This window comes from Ornithorhynchus anatinus, chromosome 9, assembly GCF_004115215.2.
Source record: "Ornithorhynchus anatinus isolate Pmale09 chromosome 9, mOrnAna1.pri.v4, whole genome shotgun sequence".
Classification (NCBI taxonomy): Eukaryota; Metazoa; Chordata; class Mammalia; order Monotremata; family Ornithorhynchidae; genus Ornithorhynchus; species Ornithorhynchus anatinus.
This window is the reverse complement of record NC_041736.1, coordinates 34281832-34307380: the sequence shown is the minus strand read 5'-3', so window position 1 is coordinate 34307380 and position 25549 is coordinate 34281832. Positions and strand designations below refer to the sequence as shown.

At 46.2% G+C, this 25549-nt stretch overlaps 1 protein-coding gene across 1 annotated transcript; it reads left to right on the top strand.

Annotated features, from left to right (window-relative positions):
* The first annotated feature begins 4524 nt into the window (after positions 1 to 4524).
* LOC100078573 (WD repeat and coiled-coil-containing protein-like) lies at positions 4525 to 18635 on the top strand. Its single transcript, XM_029072388.2, has 2 exons — positions 4525 to 6582; positions 18468 to 18635. The coding sequence occupies exons 1-2, from the start codon at positions 4624 to 4626 to the stop codon at positions 18633 to 18635; spliced, it is 2127 nt and encodes a 708-aa protein (XP_028928221.2). The 5' UTR covers positions 4525 to 4623.
* The last annotated feature ends 6914 nt before the right edge of the window (positions 18636 to 25549 follow it).

Genomic DNA, 25549 nt, shown 5'->3' with positions numbered 1-25549 from the left:
CAGGGCAAGTGGAAAGGCCAGGAGTCAGAGGACCTGGGTTCTAATCTCGGCTCTGCCTGTGGCCTGCTTCGTGACCTCTGGGCAAGTCACTTAACTTCTCTGTGCCTCACTTTTCTCAACTATAAAATAGGAATTAAATACCCATTCTTCCTCCTACTTAGACTGTAAGCCCCATGCAGAAGAAGGACTAATTAACTTATACCTTCCCCAGTGCTGAGAATGGTATTTGACACATAAAAGGCACTTCACAAATGCCACAAAAAAAATCACGACTTTTAAATGCAATTTTGGGGGGTTGGCTTATTTCCCCCTTAAAATTTGTGATTAAAAAATTCCCTTCTTGTCATGGAAAAGCTAAAGAAACCAAGCAATCAATGCATTTAATGAAGGCTTATTAAGTGCCAGGTACTGTACTGAACTCTTGGGAGAGTACAACAGTAGCAAGTTACACGCCCCCTGCCCTCATGGAGCTTAGAATTTAATAGGAGGTGAGACAAAATCTATTTACACAAGGATAAAGCACAAAGCAGTACAAATTCATTAGGACAAAACAACTAAACTAATAACTGAATGTACAGATAAATATATGTATATCTATATCAATCTCCCTCTCTCTATATATATATATATTGAGGCTAGGAATAAAATACACACGTGCTAAGGTTCAATATTGACTTAATTGGGAAATCATCTTGAAGGAGGTGGGATTTTAGGAGGGCTTTGAAGGCAGGGAGAGGGGTGGTCCGGTGGATTTTTATGGGGAGGGAGTTCCATGCTGGGGGAGCAGTATGAGCAGAGCAATGAGAATAAGGAACACTTAGAGGATGAGTCTGGGAGGGGTGAAGATGAGCTGGAGCCCAGTGGGTCAATAGAGCTGATATGCAAAATGGAGAACTGGGCAAGAGACTTGAAGCCAGTGGTATGGCTTTCCTGCTTGATTTGGAAGGAGATGGAAAGCCACTGGGGGTTTCTGAAGAGTGGAGAGATGCACACCAAGTGAAGGTGTGAGATGATCTGTGAGGCAGTACGCAGTACGGGAAGCAAACCGGGCCGGGTGGATAAAGCACGGGCCTGGGAGCCAGAGGACCTGGGTTCCAATCTTGGCTCCACCACTTGCCCGTCATGTAGCCTTGAACAAGTCATTTAATTTCTCTGTGCCTCAGTTTCTCCTACTGCAAAATGGGGATTCAATATCTGTTCCCCCACCTACTTAGATTGGAAGCCGCATGTGGGACAGGGACTGTGTCCGACCTGAATACCTTGAACCTGCCCCAGTGCTCAGAACGGTGCCTGCTAATAATAACGATGGTATTTATTAAGCGCTTACTAGGTGCTAAGCACTGTTCTGATACATAGTAATCACTTAAAAAATGTCATTAAGACAAAAAAAGCCAAACAACTGGAATAATAATGATGGCATTTGTTAAGCACTTACTATATGCAAAGCACTGTTCTTAGCGCTGTTTGAGGAGCGGCAGGAGGCAGGGAGATCTGGGAGGAGACTGATGCAGTACTTGACCTGCGATACGAAGTGGTGAATCTGAGAAATGTTATGAAGGAAAGATCAGCAAGCTGTAGCTCTTGATAGTATGTGAAAGTTGAAAGGTAGGGAAGATCATGCCAAATTGTAAGCTTCTGGGATAACGAGGATGTTGGTTTTAAGAGGGCTCTGCACAAGGTAAGCGCTTAGAACAGTGTTAGGCACATAGTAAGCACTTGGCGAATACCATTTAAAAAAAACAAGCGCTCAACAAGTAGTCATCCTCATTCTCTCACCCCTTCCCCTCGTGGCTAGCTAGCTGACTCGCAGTGCTAACCGGGATTCATGAGCATGGCAGACTGGGGCTCAGAATGTCTGTTTATTGTTGTATTGTACTCTCCTAAGCGCTTAGTACGGTGCTCTGTATACACTAAGCGCTCAATAAATATTATTGAGTGAATGAGTGAATGAATGGAGAGAGGTAAAAAAAGTAAAGAGGATGACTGGTTTTAGGAGGGAAATGCCACATTTTTCTGTGAGTTTAGCTAGAGATAATAATAATAATTATGGTATTTGCTAAGCGCTTACTATGTGCAGAGCATTGTTCTAAGCGCTGGGGTAGATACAGGGTAATCAGATTGTCCCACGTGGGGCTCACATTTTTTTAATCCCCATTTTTACAGATGAGCTCACTGAGGCACAGAGAAGTTAAGTGACTTGCCCAAGGTCACACAGCAGACAAGTGGCGGAGTTGGGATTAGAACCCACGACCTCTGACTCCCCAGCCCGTGCTCTTTCCACTAAGCCACGCTGCTTCTCATAATAATAATGATGGCATTTGTTAAGCGTTTGCTATGTGCCAAGCACTGTTCTAAGCACTAGGGTAGATACAAGATAATCAGGTTGTCCCACGTGGGGCTCACAGTCTTAGTTCCCATTTTACAGATGAGGTCACTGAGGCACAGAGAAGTTAAGTGACTTTCCCAAAGTCACATAGCTGACAAGTGGCAGAGGCGGATTCAAACCCACAATCTCTGACTCCCAAGCCCGTGCTCTTTCCACTAAGCCACGCTGAGATGTCAGTTCATGACCTTGTTCCACATTGCTATCTCTATACAGCTAGAAAAAGCAGAAAGAATACAAGAGTTGTCCGAAGTCCCACAGAAATCCTGAGCCAGTTGCTAGAGGTAGAAACTAAATCACCAGCCCACCCTAGATTTACCGACTGTTAGCAATGAGCCCGGTGATGTTGGTGCCTGGATACCGTGACACCTAGACACGATGAAAAGAAACACTGGGTTTGCAGAGATAAAAACCACAACTGGGCTCTTGGCCATTTGAGTCAGGGAGGACCCAAATAAGAAAAATATTTGCTCTTCCTCTGGCAGAAAGACTCATGTCCCAAGTTGGGGTGCAGTCATGAGGTGAATGAAGAGGATTAGACAGACGTGGGGGATGGCAGAGATGGAGTGGATCAGAAAGAGACAGGGAGACATACTGATACCCTTACACTCAGACACACCCTCTACTCCCACACATATTCCCACCTGACCAAGTGTGGGTGTTCAATGACCAGAAATGCCATGCGCAATCCCGGGACTACTAATTCCAGGCACAAATCCGGAACACCTGGGCACGGATGAATCTATGTACAAGCACAGCTCACCGCCGACCTCTCCACAGCCCGCCTCTGGCCTGGAACACCCTCCCTCTGCAAATCCAATGGACATTTACTTTCCCCCACTTCAAAGCCTTATTGAAGGCTCATCTCCTCCAATAGGTCTTCCCTGGATAAGCCCCCCTTTCCTCTTCTCCCTCTCCCTTCTGCATCATCCTGACTTGCTCCCTTCATTCACCCCCCTCCCACCTCCACAGCGCTCATGTAAATATCTGTAATTTATTTATTTATTTATACTAATGTCAGTCTCCCCATGTAGACCATAAGCTCATTGTGGGCATAGAATGGGTGTTATATTGTTCCACTGTACTCTCTCAAGTGCTTAGTACGGTGCTCTGCACGCAAATACACTGACTGACTATGAGCAGGGAACGTGTCTTCCAACTCTGTTGTATCGTACTCTCTCAAGTGCTTAAAGAGCTCTGCATGCAGTAAGCGCTCAATAAATGCCATTGATGATGATGATGATGATGACAATGCTGCATAACTCCTAGCCAACCTCTCTCCAACAACCATGTCTGGGAGTGGACATCAAGATGAGCCAGAGTCAGATTTATAGAGCTTGGCACGGAATCACTGAGGGTTTAGCTCGGGCTGGATTGAGCCTAAATTCGGGTTTGGGCAGGCTTCTAATAATAATGTTGGTATTTGTTAAGTGCTTACTATGTGCAGAGCACTGTTCTAAGCACTGAGATACAGGGTAATCAGGTTGGCCCACATGAGGCTCACAGTCTTCACCCCCATTTTACAGATGAGGTAACTGAGGCACAGAGAAATGAAGTGACTTGCCCACAGTCACACAGCTGACAAGTGGCAGAGCTGGGATTCGAAACCATGACCTCTGACTCCCAAGCCTGGGCCCTTTCCACTGAGCCATGCTACTTCTCTAGCAACCCTTCTCCACCTCACTCACCCTCTAGTTCCCGTAGAGGTGGAAGGAACCAACACCTCCATCAACCCAGCTAACTGGAGACTAATCTCAGAGAAGCGTTCGAATGGACCGTGCATCAGACTTTAGCTACTGATCGTAAGAAGTGTCTGTAATTCTATGCTGTGGCTTTATAGCACATTTTAATGACCCAGAATACCCCTCCTTCATTAACCAGGTTTGGGTATTAGGCACGTTATTTTAGGCACCCCCTCCTCCCAATCTCACGTCACTTCTCCCCGCTCCAGCTCTGAACAGGTAAAAATAGACACTGAGAAAATGTCAGCCCGGAGCCCAGTAATTGGCTCAATCTTGGTAGGCATCACATGCGGATTAAGCCTCCTCAAAGGAAAAGTACAGCAAAAGCAGCTTTCACGTACAGTACAGCGGCAGCGAAGGAAGTCACAGGGTGAAGGGCCTGACTTTACTGGGTTCACTTCTCCTCAGAGAGAAGAAAGGTTAATGCGATTCAAGGCACTGAAGAAACTGTCATTTTAGCGGCAAGATGGGTGCCTTTGGTCTGGAGACTATCCACATATGAATCTTAGGAGATCATTTCTTGTATCTAAACCAAAGGGGGACATGGACCTAGGCAAGGTCAAACTTCCGCGGACTGGTCTTAACGCCTTGAATCAAGCTCTCCACCCAGTTCACGGCTTAGCCTGGACCGACGGGAAGCGAGTGATCCTGACGGCTTTGTCTGCTTGGAGCAGCGGAGAGCCCATGCTGGGGGACTCGAGTGTCATCGGGCAGTTCGAGCACGTCCACGGGCTCTCCTGGGGCCCTCCTGGTGTGGCCAACACCCCGGCTCTGCTCGCGGTCCAGCACAAGAAGCACGTCACCGTATGGGAGCTGTGTTTCAGCCCGGCTGAGAGGAACGGACTCCTGATCTCCCAGACCTGTGAGACTGCAGTGCCGTTTCCCATGCTCCCTCAAGGCTGCCTATGGCACCCAAAGAGAGACATCTTGACCATTCTGACCACCCGGGATGCCTCGGTTATGTACTCAGTTCGCCGCGACAGCTTCAACGTGAAAGCTGACATCAAAGCCAGCGGTCTCATCCACTGTGGCTGTTGGACCAAGGAGGGTAATCGCTTGGTGCTGGCCATAGGCAGCGCCTTGCATTCTTACATCTGGGACAACGCCCAGAAGACCTTGCTCCCCTGTTCCTTTTGCCCGATTTTCGAAGTGGGAGGTTACATCTGTGCTACCGAAGCTACCGTGGGTCTCCAGATTGCTGCAGCCACCAAAGAGCCACTTAAAAAGACATGTGGCTTTCAGGCAGGGCTTGCTTTTGATGGGACCACTAGCTCTGAAATAGCATCTCTGGTCTGCCATCCTACCCTTGGGCTCATGGATGAGGAATATGCTACTGATTTGGGAAAGAAGGCCATAGAATCCAGGAAATCCCTCTTCACGGAAACACCCTCTTTAGGGTCACGGGATGTAGTCCATATCTTAGCGAAGCATCGACGATCCGATCCAAGCCCTCTGATTTCCCTGAGGAACAAGGAAGAACCCCCAGACGTTGGCCACAGCTCCTCCTCTCTGATCCTGGTAGCCTTTGAGAGGAAGGTCACTACCACGAGGAAAGTCGGAATCCCAGGCATCCTGGTCCCTGACATAATTGCATTCGATGCCCAAGCTCAGACCGTGGCTGTCGCCTCGAATGCTTGCGACACCATACTGATTTGTTCGATAGCCATCTCCTCCGGGCCCAGTGTTCGGCAAATCCAACTGGAGAAGGACGAAAGACCCAAGGGGGCCTGCTTCTCTACAGACAAGCTGTTGCTGATCTTGGTGGGGAAGCAGAAATCCTTAGACTCCGCCTCCTCGCCGGCTTCCAACTCTGAAAAGTATCTCGCTCACCTGATGTTCAAAGAGGTGTTACCGGGCGAGGAGCACCCCGCCTGGCTCCATGGCCCCCAGAACGTGCATTTCGGCTGTGACCCTTCAGTGATTGTTCTTGGGAGAAGGCGGTTCTCCGAGAATCCGTCCCGGGGAGAGGCTCTGGTGGACCGGGAGCTGTTGCTGAGGACGGGTGGCCCTTTGGCCCAGTCTCCTAGCATGAAGAGGCGAATCACGGACAAAGCCGGGAGCCCCAGTAACGAGCAGAGCCCCTCTTCAAGTGTGAGTGACCTTGAGGAGAAGAGACCCGGAAGTGGATCTTCTGGAGCCGTGGACCCTCTGGAATCGGAGTCATTCGGTCGGTCCCCGTCCCTAGTCGCCCTGGGGACCAGGTTCCCTAGCCGGCCGGCATCTCCCAAGCTGCCGTTGGGGATCATCCACGAGACGGCAGACCCCCCAAAGCACAACAGATGCCTGGGGGCAAGAGAGGGCGGCCACTTCGTCAGAAGCCTGGAGAGCCTGTGCGGCAACTTTACCGAACTTAAGCACCGCCTCTCGGAGCTCGCGGACCTTGCTAGAGACGGGATGAGGCTTCCCCCCATTTACCCTTCTGTCCAGGAGCCTTCTTTTGTGAACATCACGTTCCAGGTAACAGGTCCTTTGGGGAACCCTCCAAGGAACAAGCAGAGACATCCAGGCTGTGCAGCATGTCCTCCCTGACCCCCTGCCCCCAGACAACCCATCCAACAATTTCCTCACAGAGGTAAAATAGGGAAATCCAGAAAGCATTGCTATGATCCTTGCTTGCTTGCTTTAAAGCAGGGTCTCTAGTCCCAAAGGAAGGGGAGCTAGTTGGAAGTGAGAGGGTAGAAACAGGCCAGTCAGTTATCCCTTACTTAAATCCACTCCCAACTTACCCTGCTGATTTCTGAGTAAGAAAAACTGCAGTTTAGAGAGTAGGGAGTACACAGTGAACCGAAGGAAGGCTGTAACCTCCCATCTACAACCACCAACCCATGTATTTATCGAGCACCTACTTGGGGAGAGCACAGTAGACTCGGTAGGTACATCTTCAAAGAGCTTACACTGTAGTGCAATCGACAGAACCGAAAATAAATCACAGATAGGGAGAAATGAAAGAAGGTAAAACGTATCTACATAAGTGGGCTAGGAGATTGTGCTTTGAGTACTAAAATGCTTAGGTGACATGGACATTTCTGAAGTGGCAGTTAGTAGGGATATAGGATTAAGACAGATGAGAAATGAATCAGGGAAGGCCTCCAGGAGGAGATGTGATTTCAGAAGGGCTTTGAAAACAGGGAAAGCAATGATCTATTGGGTGTTAAGGGGGAAGGTGTTCCAGGGGTGGGAGGGTGTGAGCAAGATGTCATTGGTGGGTGAGGTGAGAAAGAGGCATCTATTGACTTGAGAGAAACAGATCATATGAGCTGGAGGAGGAGTGAGGGGATAAGGAGAAGGGAGAGAACTAATTGAGCATCCTAAAGCCAGTGATCAAGAGTTTCTGCAATGTGGAGAGGAATGGACATCATCATCAATGGTATTTACTGAGTGCTTACCACATATTATAGAGATTTTTCCAAGAGTGGGGAGACGAAGGAAGTTGTTTCAGAAAACCGAACTGGGAACAAAGCAAAGTACAGACTGCAGAGGGACGAGTCGGGTAGCAGGGAAGTCAGGGAACAGGCTGAAGCAGTAGTCAACTGAAGCAGTAGTCAAATCAGGACACGACAAATGACTGGACTTACATGGCAGTTTGGGAGGAGAGGAAGAGGCAAATTCTGGGAATTTCGTGGAAGAAGAATCGGCAGGATTTGGCGACAGACTGAATTTGGGGTTTGAAAGGGGGCAGTTGTCAAAGATAATGGCAGTACGGTGGTGGTGTCAACTGTGATGGGAAAATTATATCGGAGAGAAGATTTGGGAGGGAAAATGATGAATTCAGTTTGGGATCTGTTGAGCTTGAGGGGCTTTCAGGACATCCAGATAGTCAGGGCCTGGGGTAAGGGGGAAATGTGAGAGACTGCAGAGAAGGTAAGAGGATAGGGCTGGCAAGGTTAGATTTGCCAATCATCCACAAAGAGGTGGTAGTGGAAGTCGGAGGGGTGGATAAACTCCCAAAAAGAATGAGATCGAGAAAGAATGGGGGGCACTATCTCTGCTGATTTCGGGGAGGAGGGGGTTCAGTCTAGAAGTAGCCCTCCACCTTTGCTAACCAGACCCCCTCGTCCCACTCCAGCCTTCCCTCCTAGGCCAGCTCCAGTGCCCTGCCTTGGTCATTCACAAGTCGATAATAATAATAATTGTGGCATTTGTTAAGTGCTTATTATGCATCAGGCACTGAACTAAAAGCTGAGGTAGATACAAGATAATCAGCTGCAAAGGGCTCACAGTCTTAACCCCCATTTTACAGATGAGGAAACTAAGGCACAGAGAAATTAAATGACTTGCCCAAGGTCACATGGCAGACAAGTGGCAGAGCCAGGATTAGGACCTAGCTCCTTCTGACTCCCCAGGCCCATGCTCTTTCCACCAAATTTCCCTGGAACGGGCCTATCCCTGCTCAGCTCTTTTACTATATTTAAAGCCACCAACACCAATCAATCTGTGGAAGGCTCCCGGGAGCCAGCTATGTGTGGTTAAACCTGGTCTAGAAATGGGCCCATTCCTGATGACAGGCCAAGGAAGAAATCAGGAGGACAACTGGGATTAAAACTCAAGTGGCTCTTGGCTGGGCGACTGAGCCTGCAACACTAAGCAGCTCACATTACTTAGAATGCACCTAATGGGATTTGTACACACGTTGCTCAGAGATTGGGGAGAGGAGGAAAGGCTAAGCCCTGAACAGTTCTTATTTACGTGTGCATGAAAATTAAAAAGAAGTATGTTGTTTTTAGTGGGAAATAAGCATGAACAGAAAGGCTCACCACCCTCCACCCTCCCTGCCTAAGTATTTTCCTTTAAAGAGAAATAGTCTGAGTTTATTTGTAAATTCCATCATTAATTTACTATGACATGGCTAAAATCGAATGCAATTCAAAATTAATTTTAAAGTCTCCTAGTTCCCAAAATAACTTCTAATGGGATCAGAGAACTCTTCAGACCTTTTGGAAGTGTTCTGGGCATTTCAGAAAATGAGGGCAGCTCTGAGGATTTCTGCCACACGATTAGAAATTCCAAGATCCCCAATGGAAAGAATCCCTAAAGAGCAGTGACTTCTGAAGCTTTTGAGTTTTAAAAAAATCAAAAAGAGATGAAAGAAAAATAGATCTGTCTCCACTGCTCTTAAAAATGATACAGACAGGATGTCTGATCACTTTCTTGTTGACCTCCACACTGCCAGAAACTTTTCTAAAAAGGTGTGGAGAATACGTGCCTTTCCTTAGCCCCTTGCCGGGAAGGGTGCTTCTGACGCTATTTTGGAAAGCTTCTAGGGGCCAGGCATCAGCACATCAGTGAGGAGCTCCCAGAAAGCAAGCAGTAGGTAACGGGGGACATGACAGTTGTCTGAGGCATTTGGGCGGCCAAGGACAGTGGATAGAACAGGAGGGATGAGAAACTCAGGGGAGCCAAGACATTGGAGACATTCTCTCTTTATCTTCCTCTCTCCCTCTTTCTCCTCTGATTTTTTCTTCCTTTCTCCACCCAAGCTTGGGCTTATTTACCTCATCCCTACCCATCTGTACCCAAGCCACTTTGGACTTGAGAAAATCTGGTGAACTGTGTGGTGTTTGGCTTCAGAAGGATTGCAAAAAGCAGCAGGGCCTAGTGGACCTGGGGTTCTAATCCCAGCTCTGCCGCTTCTTGCTGTGTGACCTTGAGCAAGTCACTTGTCTGTGCCTCTGCTCCCAAGTCTGCAAAATGGGGACTCATTACCTTCTCTCTCCTATTTAGACTGTGGGTCTCATGTGGAATCTGATTATCTTGACCCTACCCCAGTGCTTAGTACAGTGCTTGGCACATAGCATGTGCCTAACAAATACCACAATTATTATTATCATCGTTATTATCAAAGCTATTGGCCCTGAGATTTCGAGGAAGGCTGGTAAAGGACCATGAAGTTAACACACTTCAAAGGGTTTTATGGAAATTTAAGAAACACATGGCTGAAAGAGAGGCTTTAGCTATTTCAGCAGTGTCTCAATTGTAAAAAAAAAAATCCCGATTTTGACCAGATTAAGTCTGCTATAACACCAGAACACGGGAAGCAGGTAGATTTACTTGAACTCTAACTCATACACCAAACACTGTGCAAGTTGAAAGAGGAACACTGATGCTCCGTCTTCCCTGCCTCCTGTCCCAACCTTGTACAGATGTACAGTCTATTGTATAGCATGTGAGTCTCCAGCATATGGGTAAATCCACTTGGCACAGCCACTGAACTTGCTGATAGAATACTCCCTGACAATCAAAACCAAAGAAATGCTTTACAAATTGATTTCACTTAAATTTTTCCTCTCTGCTTCAGGCAAGAAAGGGAAAAGAATTCAATACATCAGTTGTGTCTCCTTGGAGCAAACCCATGTCTAATTTCTAAACACCTCCTGGATTCCATGATTTGAATGGTGCAAACATGCCCTGCTCCTGCTCTGTCCTAATGCCGACTGGGAAACAGAAACATTTCACATAATATTTTGCTGCAAGCTTGAGATCAGCTCAAAGTTATTTCGCCATGAGATTGGGCAGACCACAGTTTTGGCAGTAAGCTGTAATCTTGGGGTCTTTTTCGTGACTGATTGGTCCAGGAGTCTTCTTAATTGATAACTGCTTCTTGAGGCACTAGGGGCTCTGGGCTGCTGTCATCCTTCTGTTCCCAACTTCTCGGACTCTGGGGACCAACCTGAGCCTCCCATGGTTACTACGGAATGGTGGGAAGTTTGGGGCATAATACACTCTCAGGGCTAATGTCAGAGTTGCCCGGTAGTTTCAAGGATGGATTTATTTGCCTGTGGCTTCGGAACCATTTCCTTGCGGACTAATGCTGAGGGGGAGATTCACACCAGATACAGGCCCCAAAAGAAATTTTCTAATTGAAACATCGCTTCCCCAAAGGTCCCTCTGACCCATGTAGATCTAGCCATTGTATGGGGGTTATATGAATGAAAAAGAAAAGGGTTTTGGGTTTGTTGGGTTTTTTTTGCTTTTAAGTTGAGGACCTCTAAATATCCCAGAAAAATCATTACTTCCTTCCAACCCTTGGAAAATGATCTGCCTGACATTATAGTTCCGATGCATTATGCAGTGTGGGCAGGAGAAAAACTTTTTATCCCATTTTGTCAATAATTTAAACTTTATAAATAGTAGTGTATAAATCACGCGCCTCGAGATGAATTATTTAGGGCCATATGTATTCACTGAAAAGCCAAGCTTTGTGGCTCATCGCCAACAGAAGCTCCGTGAGCTTCTTTAATTAGTTGGCTCGTGCTCTCCTGAGAATGCTGGCTGCAAAAATTTCCCTCCCAGGAGAGCTCTCAGGTTTCCAGTTGTCCTCAGACAGAAGTTTCAGGTAAGACTGTCCAGTGACAAAGTTCAAACTCCTTCTGCCCGGTGTAGGACTCGAACGGAAAGATGCCAGTCTGCCTCATGGCCATTGGCTGTGCCATCGGTTCCTATGTTGAGCCATCTGACTCTGGGCCGGGGTCGGGGAGCCGCTCTTTTGGCCAGCAGGACACGGACTCCGGCCTGAAAACCTGTGGCATGGCCCTCGTCCACACCAGGCTGGAGGATGAGTCAGGGGTCACTGTAAGCTCAGTGCCCTGCACAGAGTAAGTGCTCAATAACTACCACTGATTGATTGGTTGGGGTTTGACATGCCTTGCTTCTGTTGTACTCTTTTGAACGCTTAGTACAGCACTCTGCACACAGTAAGTGCTCAATAAATATCATTGATGACGCACTCAGTAAATGCTCAATAAATACCATTGATGAATTGATTCATCCATTCCCCAAGTCCTCTCTCTCTTGAAACACCTGGTTTTATCAGAACCACCAGAACCAGGCATCTTTAAGGTGTCTTGGTCCCAACCACCCTCCAATAGGAGCCAATTTTTGTTTTCATCCTGCAGGTAATGAAATGTTTCCATTATTTTGGGCAGTGAATTTTTACACCCTACTTAGTTTTATCTATTCAGAGAAGTAGCGTGGACTACTGGAAAGACCATGTGCCTGGGAGTCAGAGGACCTGGGTTCTAATCCTGGTTCCGCCACTTGTCTGCTGTGTGATGTTGGGCAAGTTACTTCACTTCCATGGGCCTCAGTTTCCTCATCTGTAAAATGGGGATTAAGACTGTGAGCCCTGTATGGGACAGGGACAGCATCAAACCCTACTATCCTGTATCTACCCCAGCACTTAATACATTGCCTGACACAAAGTAAGCAAGCCCTTAACAGATACCACAATTATTATTATTATTCAGCACTAAATCAGTAGAGATTTCTTAATTCCACGGATTAATTCAATCAGATTATGTGGTAGAAGACTCAAACTGCCTAGTCCGGGCCCCAGAGTGGATTAATCAAGTTAATGACATAATGGGGCTGTGTAGACAGAGCCTTCTTTTAAGTCCTGTTCTGTCACCTTTCCTTCCTCTCCTTTTCTCATGGTTCCTTTACTTTCCCTTCCTCCTGCTCCCTTTGTCACTAGCTTGTCTCAGTTCTTCACCAACTCTGTGGCCATTTTCCCCCCACGGTTTTTTTCCAGTAATATTGATAATGACAATAATGGTGGTACTTGTTAAGTGCCTACTCTGTGCCAAGTACTGAACTGAGCGCTGGGGGAGATACTCCATAATCAAGTCGGACGTAGTCCCTGACCCAAATGAGGCTCACAGTCTAAATAACTGGGAAATCCCCATTTTACAAATGAGTAACTGAAGCACAGAGGAGTTAAGTGACTTGCCCAACATCACCCTGCTGGCAAACGACAGAGCTGGGATTTGAACCCAGGTCCTCTGACTCCCAGGCTCATGCTCCTTCCACTAGGCCATGTTGCTTTCCCGCTCCTCAGGCCTCTAGCTGCCCTTCTTTTCCATCTTTACCAGGGGATCATATTTTTCCAATATCCACCAAAGCTTCAATTTTTCTATATTAACTTCTTATTAAACCCCTCTAGGAGTTATTGTCCATACACAACTCCCTGAAATTTCACCAAAATTTAGGTAGGCATCAATGTCCAAGGAAGCTTTCAGAAATGTCTGTGTATATTTTTTTTGTTCATATGCACAGAGCTGCTGCCCATGAGATTTCTGTGGTGTGTGCAAGTTTGGCTGAAAAGCCTGCTGTGTGACCAGCAATCCTTTCTACATTTTTGTACAGAAAGACTGTCCCTCGTTTTCTGGTTGCTTTGTTGTCCATACTGCCTGGATTCCTCCCTCTGATTCACCATCCTATATTCAGTCTATGGCCAAATCCTGCTGGTTTTTTTCCTCTGCAACATTTTCAGTCTCTGCCTTTCCTCTTCCATCCCGACAGTTACTATGCTCTCAACTGAAACTCCTTACCACTGGCTTTAAAGCACTCAAGTCACCTTGCCCCCTCCCACCTCACTGCTACTCTTCCACTACAACCCCGCCCTCACACTTCACTCCTCTGCCTACTTAATGTTGGTATTTGTTAAGCGCTTACTATGTGCAGAGCACTGTTCTAAGCGCTGGGGTAGACGCAGGGGAATCAGGTTGTCCCACGTGGGGCTCACAGTCTTTAACTTACTGTACCTCCATCTAGTCTGTCGCACCACCGACCTCTCACCCATGGCCTGCCCCGGCCTGGATCGCCCTTCCTCTTCATAACCAACAGACAATTACTCTCCCCACCTTTAAAGCTTTATTAAAGGCACATCTTTTCCAAGAGGCCTTCCCTGACTAAGCCCTTTTTTCCTTTTTTCCCACTCCCTTCTGTGTTGCCCTGACTTACTCCCTTTATTCATCCCCCTCCCAGCCCCACAGAACTTTTATACATATTCTTAACTTATTTATTTCATTCAATCAAATTTATTGAACACTTACTGTGTGCAGAGCACTGTACTAATCATTTGGAAGAGCACAATATAACAATAAACAGACACATTCCCCGCCCATACCGAGTTGACAGTCTAGAAATTTATTTATAACATTTATAACTTTATATTAATGTCTGCCTCTCCCTCTAGACTGTAAATTCATTGTGGGCAAGGAATGTGTCTGTTATAGTGTTATACTGTACTTAGTATATAGTGCTTAGTACAGTAAGTGTTCAATAAATACCATGGATCAATTGTAAGCTCATTATGGGCAGGGAACACGTTCACTAATTCTGTTGTAATGTACTCTCCGAAGCGCTCATTACAGTGCTTTACACACGTTAAGAACTCAAGAAATACCACTGATTGACTGCTAGTCCAGATCCAGGTAACTTGTCACATCCAGCCTTGGTGACTGCCATCAGCTTCCTCCTTGCCTCCACTCTCTCCCCTAGACTTCACTCTGTTGCCCAGATCATTTTTCTAATATGTCATTCTGCACACATAACCCCAGTCCTCAAAAAACCTCCAGTGGTTGCCAATTCCACATCAGACAGAAGCTGCTAAGCACTGGCTTTGAGGCACTCAATTAGCTCTCTACTGCCTATTTATTTTGGGGCAGGGGGTGGTGTGAACAAGAGTTCAGCAGCAAGGGGTTGCATCTCCTCCAAGAGGCCTTCTCCAATTGAGCCTTATCTTCCCTACCTTGCTCTCCCTTCTGTGAAATCTCTGCACTTGAATCTATGACTTTTGGGAATTGGATATTCGCTCCCCCTCCCCACCAGCCCCACTAGTTATGTACATATATTTAAATTACATATTATAACTTATTTATATTGATGCTTGCCTCCCCCTCTAGACTGTAAGCTCATTTCGGGCAGGGAACATGTCGGCTAATTCTGTCGTATTATACTCTCCCAAGAGCTTAGTACGGTGCTCTGCACATAGAGAAACAGCGTGGCATAGTGGATAGAGCATGGACCTGGGAGTCAGAGGAACATGGGTTCTAATCCCAGATCTGCCGCTTGTCTGCTGTATGACCTTGGGCAAGTCACTTCACTTCTCTATGCCTCAGTTACCTCATGTGTAAAATGGAGACTGAGATTGTGAGTCCCACATGGGACAGGGACTATGTCCACCCAAACTGTGTACATCCAGCCCAGCGCTTAGTACAGTGCCTGACACGTAATAAGTGCTTAACAAATACCACACACACAAAAAAATAGTAAGCGCTCAATAAATAATATCGTTTGACTGATTGATCCACATTCTTTTCTCACTACATCCCAGCTTGCACTCTTGGCATCTCTCAAGCCAACCTTCTCGATATCTCCTCCACCAAGCCTTGTCTTTCTTTCAGCCTCCCACATCTGCTAAGGCAGAAGTGGGTAGGAGATCAGCCATTTTTATCTCAGGAGCCTGGTTGGCAGGGGAAGACTACGTCTGGGGTGCTATTTATTTTCGGACTCCTTCGCGTTGTCTGGCATAAGTCCTTACTGACAGTAATGAGCTTGACTCAAGAGGAAGGTTTTAGAACAGCAATTAAATACTAAGTGGATGAGAGGTTTGGAGAAGCAGGCTTGATTTAGAGGAGGAGAGGGGAAAGGAGGAGGGGGGGGAGGAGCAGGAGGGCAGAGAAGAAGCAGAGGTGCTGTGATTGGAAGGCTCACAAAAGAGGCCAACTCTGAATTTGCTCCCTCCCTGGGAGAACAGAGTTGATGGCCGGTAAATAGGAAGTGAAGACAAGGGAGAGTGGCTTTGGCTTGCAGGATTCACGGAACTGGAGTTCGAAAACCATTCCTGGAAATTGTCTCAAAAAGGCCAAGGGGATCAGGCCTCGGAAAGTAGCTGAGCAGTTTTCTGATTGAGTTGAATGCCTGAGCTGATTTCCACAGAAAACAGTCCTAGGGAATGGGAGGCCAGAGCAGGAAGTTTGATTACAGCGTTTGACGGATAGCCAGATTCAAAAGCATCGTGAGGGTAGAAATAGAAATTGAACCAAAGGGCATTACAAATGATTATGACAACTTCGTTTGTGCCAAAAGGTAATTAACATGTGGAATGGATTATGGAACATAAGTAGAATCTGTAACTGAAGACAGATTCTAAGAGGCGGAGGGGTCCAAAAAAACCTCTCAATGGCCTCAGCTAAGCAGCACGTGGCTAGTCAGCCCATTATGATAACCCAAAGTCTAGTTTTGGCTCTCTACAATTTCTGAAAGATGCAGAGAAGCTGTAGAAATGTCTAGCAGAGAATGAAAATGAAGCTTCCTGGCAGTTAGAAAATTGGGACAAAGAGAAAGGGAATTGTGATTATTTAGCTCAGAAAGCAGAAAGCTTGACTGACATTATTCAAGAATAATAATAACATTGGGTAAGTGCTTACTATGTGCAGAGCACTGTTCTAAGCGCTGGGGTAGATACAGGTAATTAGGTTGTCCCAAGAATGTGCAGTATTGTCATCCATCAGCCCTGTTTATCAGGTTCTCCAGTTATCTCAGTGGTTTTGAAGCAGAGAAGCTGTGTGGCCTAGCAGAAAAAGCATGGGCCTGGAGGTCAGAGGACCTCGGTTTGAATTCCAGCTCCACCATGTACCTGCTGTGTGCACTTGGGCATGTCACTTAACTTTTCTGTGCCTTGGTTCCCTCATTTTTAAATGGAGATTCAATACCTGCTCTTTCTCCTATTTGGACTGCAAGCCTCATGTGGGACCTGTACAGTGCTTGACATGTATTAAGGGCTGAACAAAAGTCACGATTGTTATTATTTTGGTTTAGCCCATGATATACATTGAATTCAGACTGTAGTTTGGAGTCATTCTGTGAATGTCCAGGTTGGCAATTAGTTCGAGGTCAACAGAAATTACTGGCAGCCGGCTTGCCTTTTGCCCTTAAGTGAAACATCCTTCTGTGTTCTAACACATTTAAGCTCAGCTCTCTGGGCTAAATGTGCCTCCAGACATCTGCAACAATTTCCAAATGTGCCGGCAACCATTTCCAAATGATTAAGATAAATGAGCTTAGACTGAAAACGAGGCTTGTAGGAAGTGCAGTGAGCAGCTCTTCTCTTTTGGATGAAGAAGGAGAGGAGATGGACTGAAGTGGCAGTAAGGATTTGAGCTGGACATTAAGAAGATTATAACCATCAAAAGTATCTGTTGGGCATTCGCTGTGTGTAGAGCTCTGTGCCAGCCATCTAGGAACATTCACTCTAGAAATAAAAGCTATGCCACCTGCCCTGGAAGGGTCGGCTCACTCTGGCACTCGTAAATTTGTGACAGGTCCCTTGACCTAGAAATGATTAAGGAGGGGACGGGCAGAGAATATGTCTACCGACCCGTTGTCTTCTCACTGTACCTCAATCTCACCTATCTCGCCGCCGACCTCTGGATCACATCCTGCCCACAATGAGCTTCCAGTCTAGAGGGAGGGAAGACTGTGGGAGAGGTAACTAGATTGGGCTCTCTGGGCTCAGGAAGATAAATACCTAGCAAGCCACTCTGCCAGCAGGAGAGATAAAAGCTGAATATTTCTGGAGGGGTTATGTCCAAAGAATTTGGGTGCCCTGATATTTAAGAAAACTACCCATTCTGGGGTGTTGTGGTAGAGTCTGGGGATTTTCCCATTTCTGCCACTGCTTTACAGTCAGAGCAGACCTGGCTTGCTTCATCATCATCAATAGCATTTATTGAGCACCTATTGTTTGTAGAACATTGTAATAAGCACTTGGGAAAATACAAAAGAGCCTGAAAGAGTATGATCCCTACTCTTAAAGATCTTTCAATCTACCAGGGGAAAATGTCACAAATAAATTACATTGTTTATGGTACTTTGTAAGTACTTACTATGTGCCAGGAACTGTACTAAGCACTGGGGTAGCTACAAGATAATCAGGTTGGTCACAGTCCCTGCCCCACATGGGACTCACAGTCTTCAACCCCATTTTACAGGTAGGGTAACAGAGGCACGGAGAAATGAAGTGACTTACCCAAGCACATAAGTAGCAGAGAACAGGGACTACAAACCAGGTCCTTCTGACTCCCAGGCCCATGCTCTAAGAGCATATACAGGCTATGTACAAAAGTGTTAAGGCGAAGGTAGCTGTGGTGACTTAAATGAGAAGAGGGAGACAGACAGCTCCTACATTTGGACAGAAAGAGGCCCTTAGCTAAAAGCCCAGGGCTCCAGCCCCTAAAGCCTCTGTGCTAATGTTAAACCCAGTCCTACCTCCTGCATTAAACACACTTGGGAGAGTAGGATAATGTTAGGAGACACCATCCCTGAAAAAGACCCTTCAATCTAATGGGGGACACAGGCACTACATCCAATTACAACCCACACTGAATATCTGCCTTACCTCCCAACTCCCACATCACTGTAGGAACAGGGATATGCTTTTGTTTGGTTAAAAAATTGATCATTAGAGTTTTTATCTGTCCTACAATGGCTGTCAGAAAAGTAACCTTGGCCTGATGGGTTGCTTTTTTTTTTTGCTGTTGTTTTTTGATACATGTAAAAAGAAGCCCTTTGCAGCAGATGAGGCTGAAGAAGAAAAGAGAACGGTCCTTCTCTGTGACAGTAAACTCCACCTCAAGACAGTCCAGGAGGCTTTCAATCTGTCTGTTATTGAAATGAAACATGGTAAATCCTCTTTCTGTCTGCTATCCGACATTTGCAATCTAGACTGAGGAGCGTTCCCCTGGGGTGGGACATCTACAAACCGTTAAAACCAAAGGGCCTTTGTTTAAGGAAATATCTGGACAGGGTTTCTAACTGATAGTGTTTGTTTTCTCTTTCTTATTTACTCAGGTCCAGGCAGGGTTGTTCATCCTGTCTCTCTTACATGCCTCAGATTCAACCTTTTCTGAAAAAAAAAAAAAAGGATGCATAAGAGTATAAAATGAAATAGGAGGATGGGTCACCATGGCAGCGTGATAATGAAAGCGCTCATTACCCCCATCACCCCAAGTCAGTCAGTCAATCGTATTTATTGAATGCTTACTGTATGCAGAGCACTGCACTAAGCGCTTAGGAGAGTACAATAGAATAAAATAACAGACACATTCCCTGCCCAAGGTGAGCACATAAGCACAATATGTACGGAAGTCTCCTCCCAGTTGAGGCTCTGCTGCCTGCTTCATCCAGGAGGGGTACATTTAGATTGTATGAGTGAACCATTTGCTTTGCCCAAAGAGGTTTGGGCCTGGGAAAGCTCTCACGAGCTCTCCAAACTTTTCCTTAGATCTAGTTTATTCAATCTTTTCCAGCTATCTTCTTCCCTCATATAGTAAAGCTTTTTAAAATCTCCAATGTTGGGTTTGCATGTCCAGTAACTTAATGCCTAAGATAAGTCCAGCCTACCACGTTCCACTCTACTCAGAGGTCTCTGCATCTCCTCTTCCCTTCCAAGATGCTTCAACAGTGCAGAGGAGATCATCTTGGAAGGGTATTTTAGACACTGATTATGGCACGCATTGTATACTAGGCATGAAAGAGCATTTGACTGAGAATCGGGAGGCCCAGGTTCCAATCCTGGCTCCGCCACTTGTCTGCTTTCCAGGCCAGAACCAGGATGTGGGGGAGAGGTCGGCGGCGAGATAGATGAGATCGAGGTACAGTGAATAGCTTGGCATTAGAGGAGTGAAGTGTGTGGGCGGCCCGGTAGTAGGAAAGCAGAGAGGTGAGGTAGGAGAGGGCAAGGTAATTGAGTGCTTTAAAGTCAATGGTAAGGAGTTTCTGTTTGATGCAGAGGTGGATGGGCACCACTGGAGGTTCTTGAGGAGTGGCCTGACATTTCTGTAGAAAAATGATCTGGGCAATAGAGTGAAATATGGACTGGAGTTGGAAGAGACAGGAGGCAGGGAGGTCAGCAAGGAGGCTGACACATTAATCAAGGAGAGAGAAGGTAAGTATTTGGATTAACGTGGCAGCAGGTTAGATGGAGAGGACAGGGCAGATTTTAGCGACGTTATGAAGGTTGAAATTACAGAATTTAGTGATAGATTGAATATATGCATGGAATAAGAGAGAGGAGTCAAGAATAATGGCACGGTTATGGGCCTGTGAAGCAGGAAGGAGAGTGACGCTGTCTACAGCGAAAATACTCACACGTGGACAACATATCATGCGACTCTCTGGAAATGTAGACCTGTGCAAGGCTCAAACCCTTTGTGCCTCGATTTCCTTAATAATAAAATGGGGCAATGAATACCTACTTTTTACCTGCATGGACTAATTAGATTTAAAACCAAATCTCTTCAGCTAGCAAGCTATGCTATTATAATCCACGGGAGACCTGGCAGTCCTGCTTTTCCTGATATTTCTATTTATTGCAACGCTCCGGAGTTCAATCCAGGACACAGGCCCAGATTTACAGGCGGAGGGGGCCAGTGCAGGAATCGCTGCTGATTACTCTGCCGTTTTATTCCATTTCACTTCTCTTTTCCCTAAAGTGTGGTGTCCTCCCCAAGGTTCACTAGGCAGAGCAAGACAAGTTATTTGAATTTCACAGACTATTATCCTCTATGACGCATCACCTAGGAAATGGTGGTGTGGCTGTCTATGGTGATGGCAGAACCAGGGGGAGGACGGGGTTTGGGAGGGATGATCAGAGGTCTGTTTTGGACATGTTAAGTTTGAGGTGATGGCGAGACATCCAACTAGAGATGTCTTGAAGGCAGGAGGAAATGAAAGACTGCAGAGAGATAGAGGGATCAGTGCTTGAGATGTAGATCTCGGAATCATCCACATAAAGGTGGTGGTTGAAGCCACGGGAACGAATGAGTTCTCCAAAGGAGTGGGTGTAGATGGAAAATAGAAGGAAACCCAGAGCTGAGCCTTGAGGGACTCACACAGATGGGGGGGGGGGGGGGGGCAGGAGAGGGGCCTGCAGAAGATATTGAGAATGAGTGGCCAAAGAAATAGGACGAGAACCAGGCGAAGAACACTACCCAACCCCAACCTCAGCTTCGCTGACACTCCTCTCTTGGTTCTCCTCCTATCTCTCTGGCTGCTCATTTTCAGTCCCTTTCACGGGCTCCTCCTCTGCCTCCCACCCCTTAACTGTGGGTACCCCTTAAGGTTCAGTTCCAGGTCCCTGTCTTTTCTCCATCTACAACCACTTCCTTGATAAATACAGTATATATCTGTATATATCAGTAATTTGTTTATTTACTTACTAATGTATATCAATGTCTGCCTCCCCCTCTAGACTGTGAGCTCGTTGTGGACAGGGAATGTGTCTGTTTTTAAACTGTATGCTCCCAAGTGCTTATTGCAGTGCTTTGTAAGCACTCAATAAATACTACCGAATGAATGAATGAACTAGGAGAGGACAGTGACAGTGAAGCCAAGGTTGGACAATGTTTCAGGAGAAGGGGATGGTGCCAAGGCAGCTAAGAGATGGAGGAGGATTAGGATGGAATAAAGGCCATAGAATTTGGCAAGAAGAAGGTCATTTGTTACTTTTGAGAGGGCAATTTCTGTGGAGTAAAGCCAGATTGGAGGGGGGTCAAGGAGAGAATTGGAGGGGAGAAACTTGAAACAGCAGGAGTAGACAAGCTGCTTAAAGAATTTGGAGAGGAATGGTAGGAGGGAGCCGTGGGGTCAAGGGAGGGATTTTTGAGAATAGGGGAGACACAAACATGTTTGAAGGAGCCGGGGGGGAATGTCATTGGAGAGTGAACAGATGAAGACGGCAGTTAAGGAGGGAAGAAGTAAGACAGCACGTGTTTGGATAAAGTGCGAAGGGATGAGGTCAAATGCGCAGGTGGAGGGGCTGGATTTTGTAAGAAGGTAGGAGATCTCCTCTTGAGATTCTGCTGGGAAAGACGGGAGAGTTGAAGGAACAGGAGGAGGAAAGGACTGGAGAGGAGCAGGGGAGATTTAAAGGAGATCAGGCCTGATGGTTTCAATTTTTTCAATAAAGTAGATGGCCATGTCATTAGGGGCAAGAGGTGGGGGAGGCACGAGGACAGTAGGTTTGAGGAAGGAGTTTAAGATCTGGAACAACCAGTGAGGGGAATGGGCATGTGTGTCCATAGGGACAGAGAAATAATTCTGCCGGGCAGAGGCGAGAGCAGAGTTAAAGCACGCAAGGATGAACCTGAGATGGATGAGGTCAGCCTGATATCCAGATTTCCACCAGCAGTGGTCTGAGGCTCGTGCACGGGAATAAAGGAAGCAGCCCTTAAAGATGATCCTAGGCTGGGTGTTTGAGACTCTGGTCTAGGTCTAGATTGGAAACTCCTTATGGATAGGGATCATGTCTTGATTGTGCTCTCCCAAGCGCTTATTACAGTGCTCTGCCCAAAGTAGCACTCAATAAATATCAGTGATTGATTGAAAGAGAAAAAGAAGAAGAACAGACAGGCACAGAATTGGGCTTCCCTTCCTAGGAACATCCAGTAACCTGCACGTTTATCACTTTTCCAGACAGGATAGGAGTGGAGATGGGGGGGGGGGTGCAAAATAGCACCTCTGGCCTATCCCTAATCCCACTTCCAATGTACCCAGGATACCTCCAATTCCCAAAAGTCTTCCATCTTTCGCAGACATAGAGCAGCTGTAGCCTAGTGGAAAGAGCACGGGCCTGGGCCTGGGAGTGAGAGAGGATCTGGGTTCTAATCCCAGCTCTACCACTTGCCTGCTGTATGAGCCTGGACAAGTGACTTCACTTCTCTGTGCCTCATTTTCCTCATCCATAAAATGGGGATCCAATATCTGATCTCCCTCCTACTTAGGCGGGGAGCCCCTTGTGGGACAGGGACTGTATCTGACCTGATCAACTTATGGAATAGTGCTTGAAACATAGTAAGCCATTAACAAGTACTATAATTATTATCTGGCGTTTACTTCCAGCTTGACCTGGGGAATACCAGTTCTCCTAGGTTGAGGTAATTCAGGCTGGCACTCATGGGGATCATAGCCATTTTAGCCCCTGCTACAACAAATACATAGCATCACTCAAAAAAGAGCAACTCGAGGTGGAAATGAAGCAGTAGAACAGATCGTCTACTTGCCTCTCTGAATTATAAGCTTGTTGTGGGAAGGGAATGTGGCTGATTATTGTTATATGGTACTCTCCCAAGCACTTAGTATAGCGCTCTGCACACAGTAAGCCTTCAATAAATAAGACTGAATGAATGTCGCTATAGCATGAAGCTGCACATTGCTTTTTCCCCAGGCCAATTTTTTCTTTTTCATTACAGGTTAGCCAAATCCCACTTCAGGTTCCAGAGATACCAAATCTCTGTCATCATTATTAATTTTTTTATTTAATGGTGTTTGTTAAGCACTTACTATGTGCTAGGCCCTGTACTAAGCACTGGGGGATAATAGGTTGGACACAGTCCCACATGGAGCTCACAGTCTTAATCCCCATTTCAGTCAGTCAATCATATTTATTGAGAGCTTGCGGTGTGCAGAGCAATGTACTAAGCACTTGGAAGAGTGCAATATAACAATATAACAGACACATTTCCTGTCCACAACGAGCTTACAGTCTACACGTAACTGAGGCCCAGAGCAGTTAAGTGATTTACCCAAGGTCATACAGCAGACAAGTGGCAGAGCCAGTATTAGAACCCAAGTCCTTCTAACTACCAGGCGATGCTCTTTCCATTAGGCCATGATGCTTCTCCGATCTTTCCCATCAGTACCCATTACTCTACACAAATGCAATAGACATAAGCAAACATTCCTCTCTTCCTCAAAGAAGCTTGAAAGGTTTGATTAAAACAAAAAAAAAATGACACTTCATGTTAGTCCATTACTAAATCAAAGTTCCAGGAGGTATCAGGGTGCAGGGGGGCTGAGGATAACTCTCCATCAGCAGGCTGACTCTTGCAAAAAAAAAAAAATTAACCTTGATGCATTATCTAAAACCACAGCAGTAAGTTTGCTCCTTTCTGCTTATTTTCTTGGGAGGCTCTTCCTGGATCATTTTGACCGCAGACATTGATGGTTTTGTTCCATTAACATTCAAAGTCGCACAGGAGATCATCATAAGGGATGGTCGTGTCAGCGAGGAAAGCTGTCGGAGTCATTCTGGCAAAAATATGGATATCAGCAGTTCTGCAACACTGCCAAGCAGCGTGACATAATTTCTGGAGGAAGAATGATAGCACGGTCTGGACCGGTTTTGCTAGCCAATCCAAGGAAAGAAAAAAGGAACCGAGAAAAAGATCCCTTCGGAGCTGTCAACGGCACTGTCACTGCATCGTTCTGGTAAATCAAACAATCCAATTTTGACCTAACACCCCGGATCTCATCCGCCCTCCCCCCCCCCGGATTTCCCTGTGGAAGCAGACTCAGAGCTGCAGCCATTTGATTTCGTGGTTTTTAATGGTTAATACTAGGGCCAGGGAGTTTCAGGTGCCGGGAGGGTTGAACTCTAATCTTGACTCAGGGAGACCTGCATCCAAGCAATCTTGGTTCCATACCAGGCACTGAATATGAGAAGAGTGATTTTCACACCCGCTTCCTTCCCCTGTGGAGTCTTGAAAGTCACTGGGGCCCTGGGGAGTTCATTTAACGGACAGTCGAAGTGGTTCTTCTGGGGTTCTCTTGAAACTACCCAGCAAGCTATTGGGCCTCAAGATTCCAAAAATACCTTGACTCCTTGGAACCGCAGGAACTGAGTGAAGCTACAGAGAAAACGGAGGAAGTGCAAACCATTTTGGGAAGTCTCAGCTGTTAGAAGCACTCATACCGCTCTTCCAGACTAGTGATTTCATCTTTCCAGCTCTAGAAGGTTAAGGGCGCAATATGATAAGCTAAAATTGCCCTAAGCCTGGCATTAGGCAGGGGATGTGGGGTGCGGGGAGGAGGTCAGCCAGGAGACAGAGGTGAGCTCTTCCTACTTTTAATATTAATTTCTAAGAAATGCACATTGCTTATGGATGCTCCAAAGACTATTCAAATACCTGGTAGGGAAAACAAGGGCACATAGGCTAGCAAAAAGTAATCCAGTTTAGTTATTATGGAGCAGAAAAAAGAGAAGGGGAGTGAAGAAAGATGAGAAAAAAGGGGAGAGGGAGAGTAAAGAAGGAAAGTAGGGAAGAAAAAGAGGAGAGATGGAGAGGGCATACCCACAGAGAAATCTTACTTCAGCAAAAAAAAAAAATACAGCACAGATATCCCTGCCAGAAGGCCACATTTTAGAGAACAATTTGAAGAGAACACAGTGCCATACAGCATCTGTGACTTGGCTTTAAAGTGATGTGTCTTCCAGGAATCCTTGTTTTAAAAGCTTGCTTCAACCAAAATCAAAGGATTCCTCAACAACATGTGATCACTAGCTCGACAGCACTGCAAGGGGAACCAATTACACCACTATTACCTTTACTGGGAGCCGAACTTGAAAACTGTAGTCAACTGGTTATCGGGACCCTGCGAATGACCTAGACAGAAGTGTCAGAGAAAGTCAGCCAGTCAATCGAATTTATTGACGGCTTACTGTGTGCAGAGCACTCTACTAAGGATTTGAGAGAAAGTGTCAGTCCACGGGGACTGTTGAAACAAGCTTTATTTGATTTCCCCCAACCTTCTCCAAGGGCACTTTAGAATGACAAAAACCTGGTGGTATTTCAACGGTTTTTCT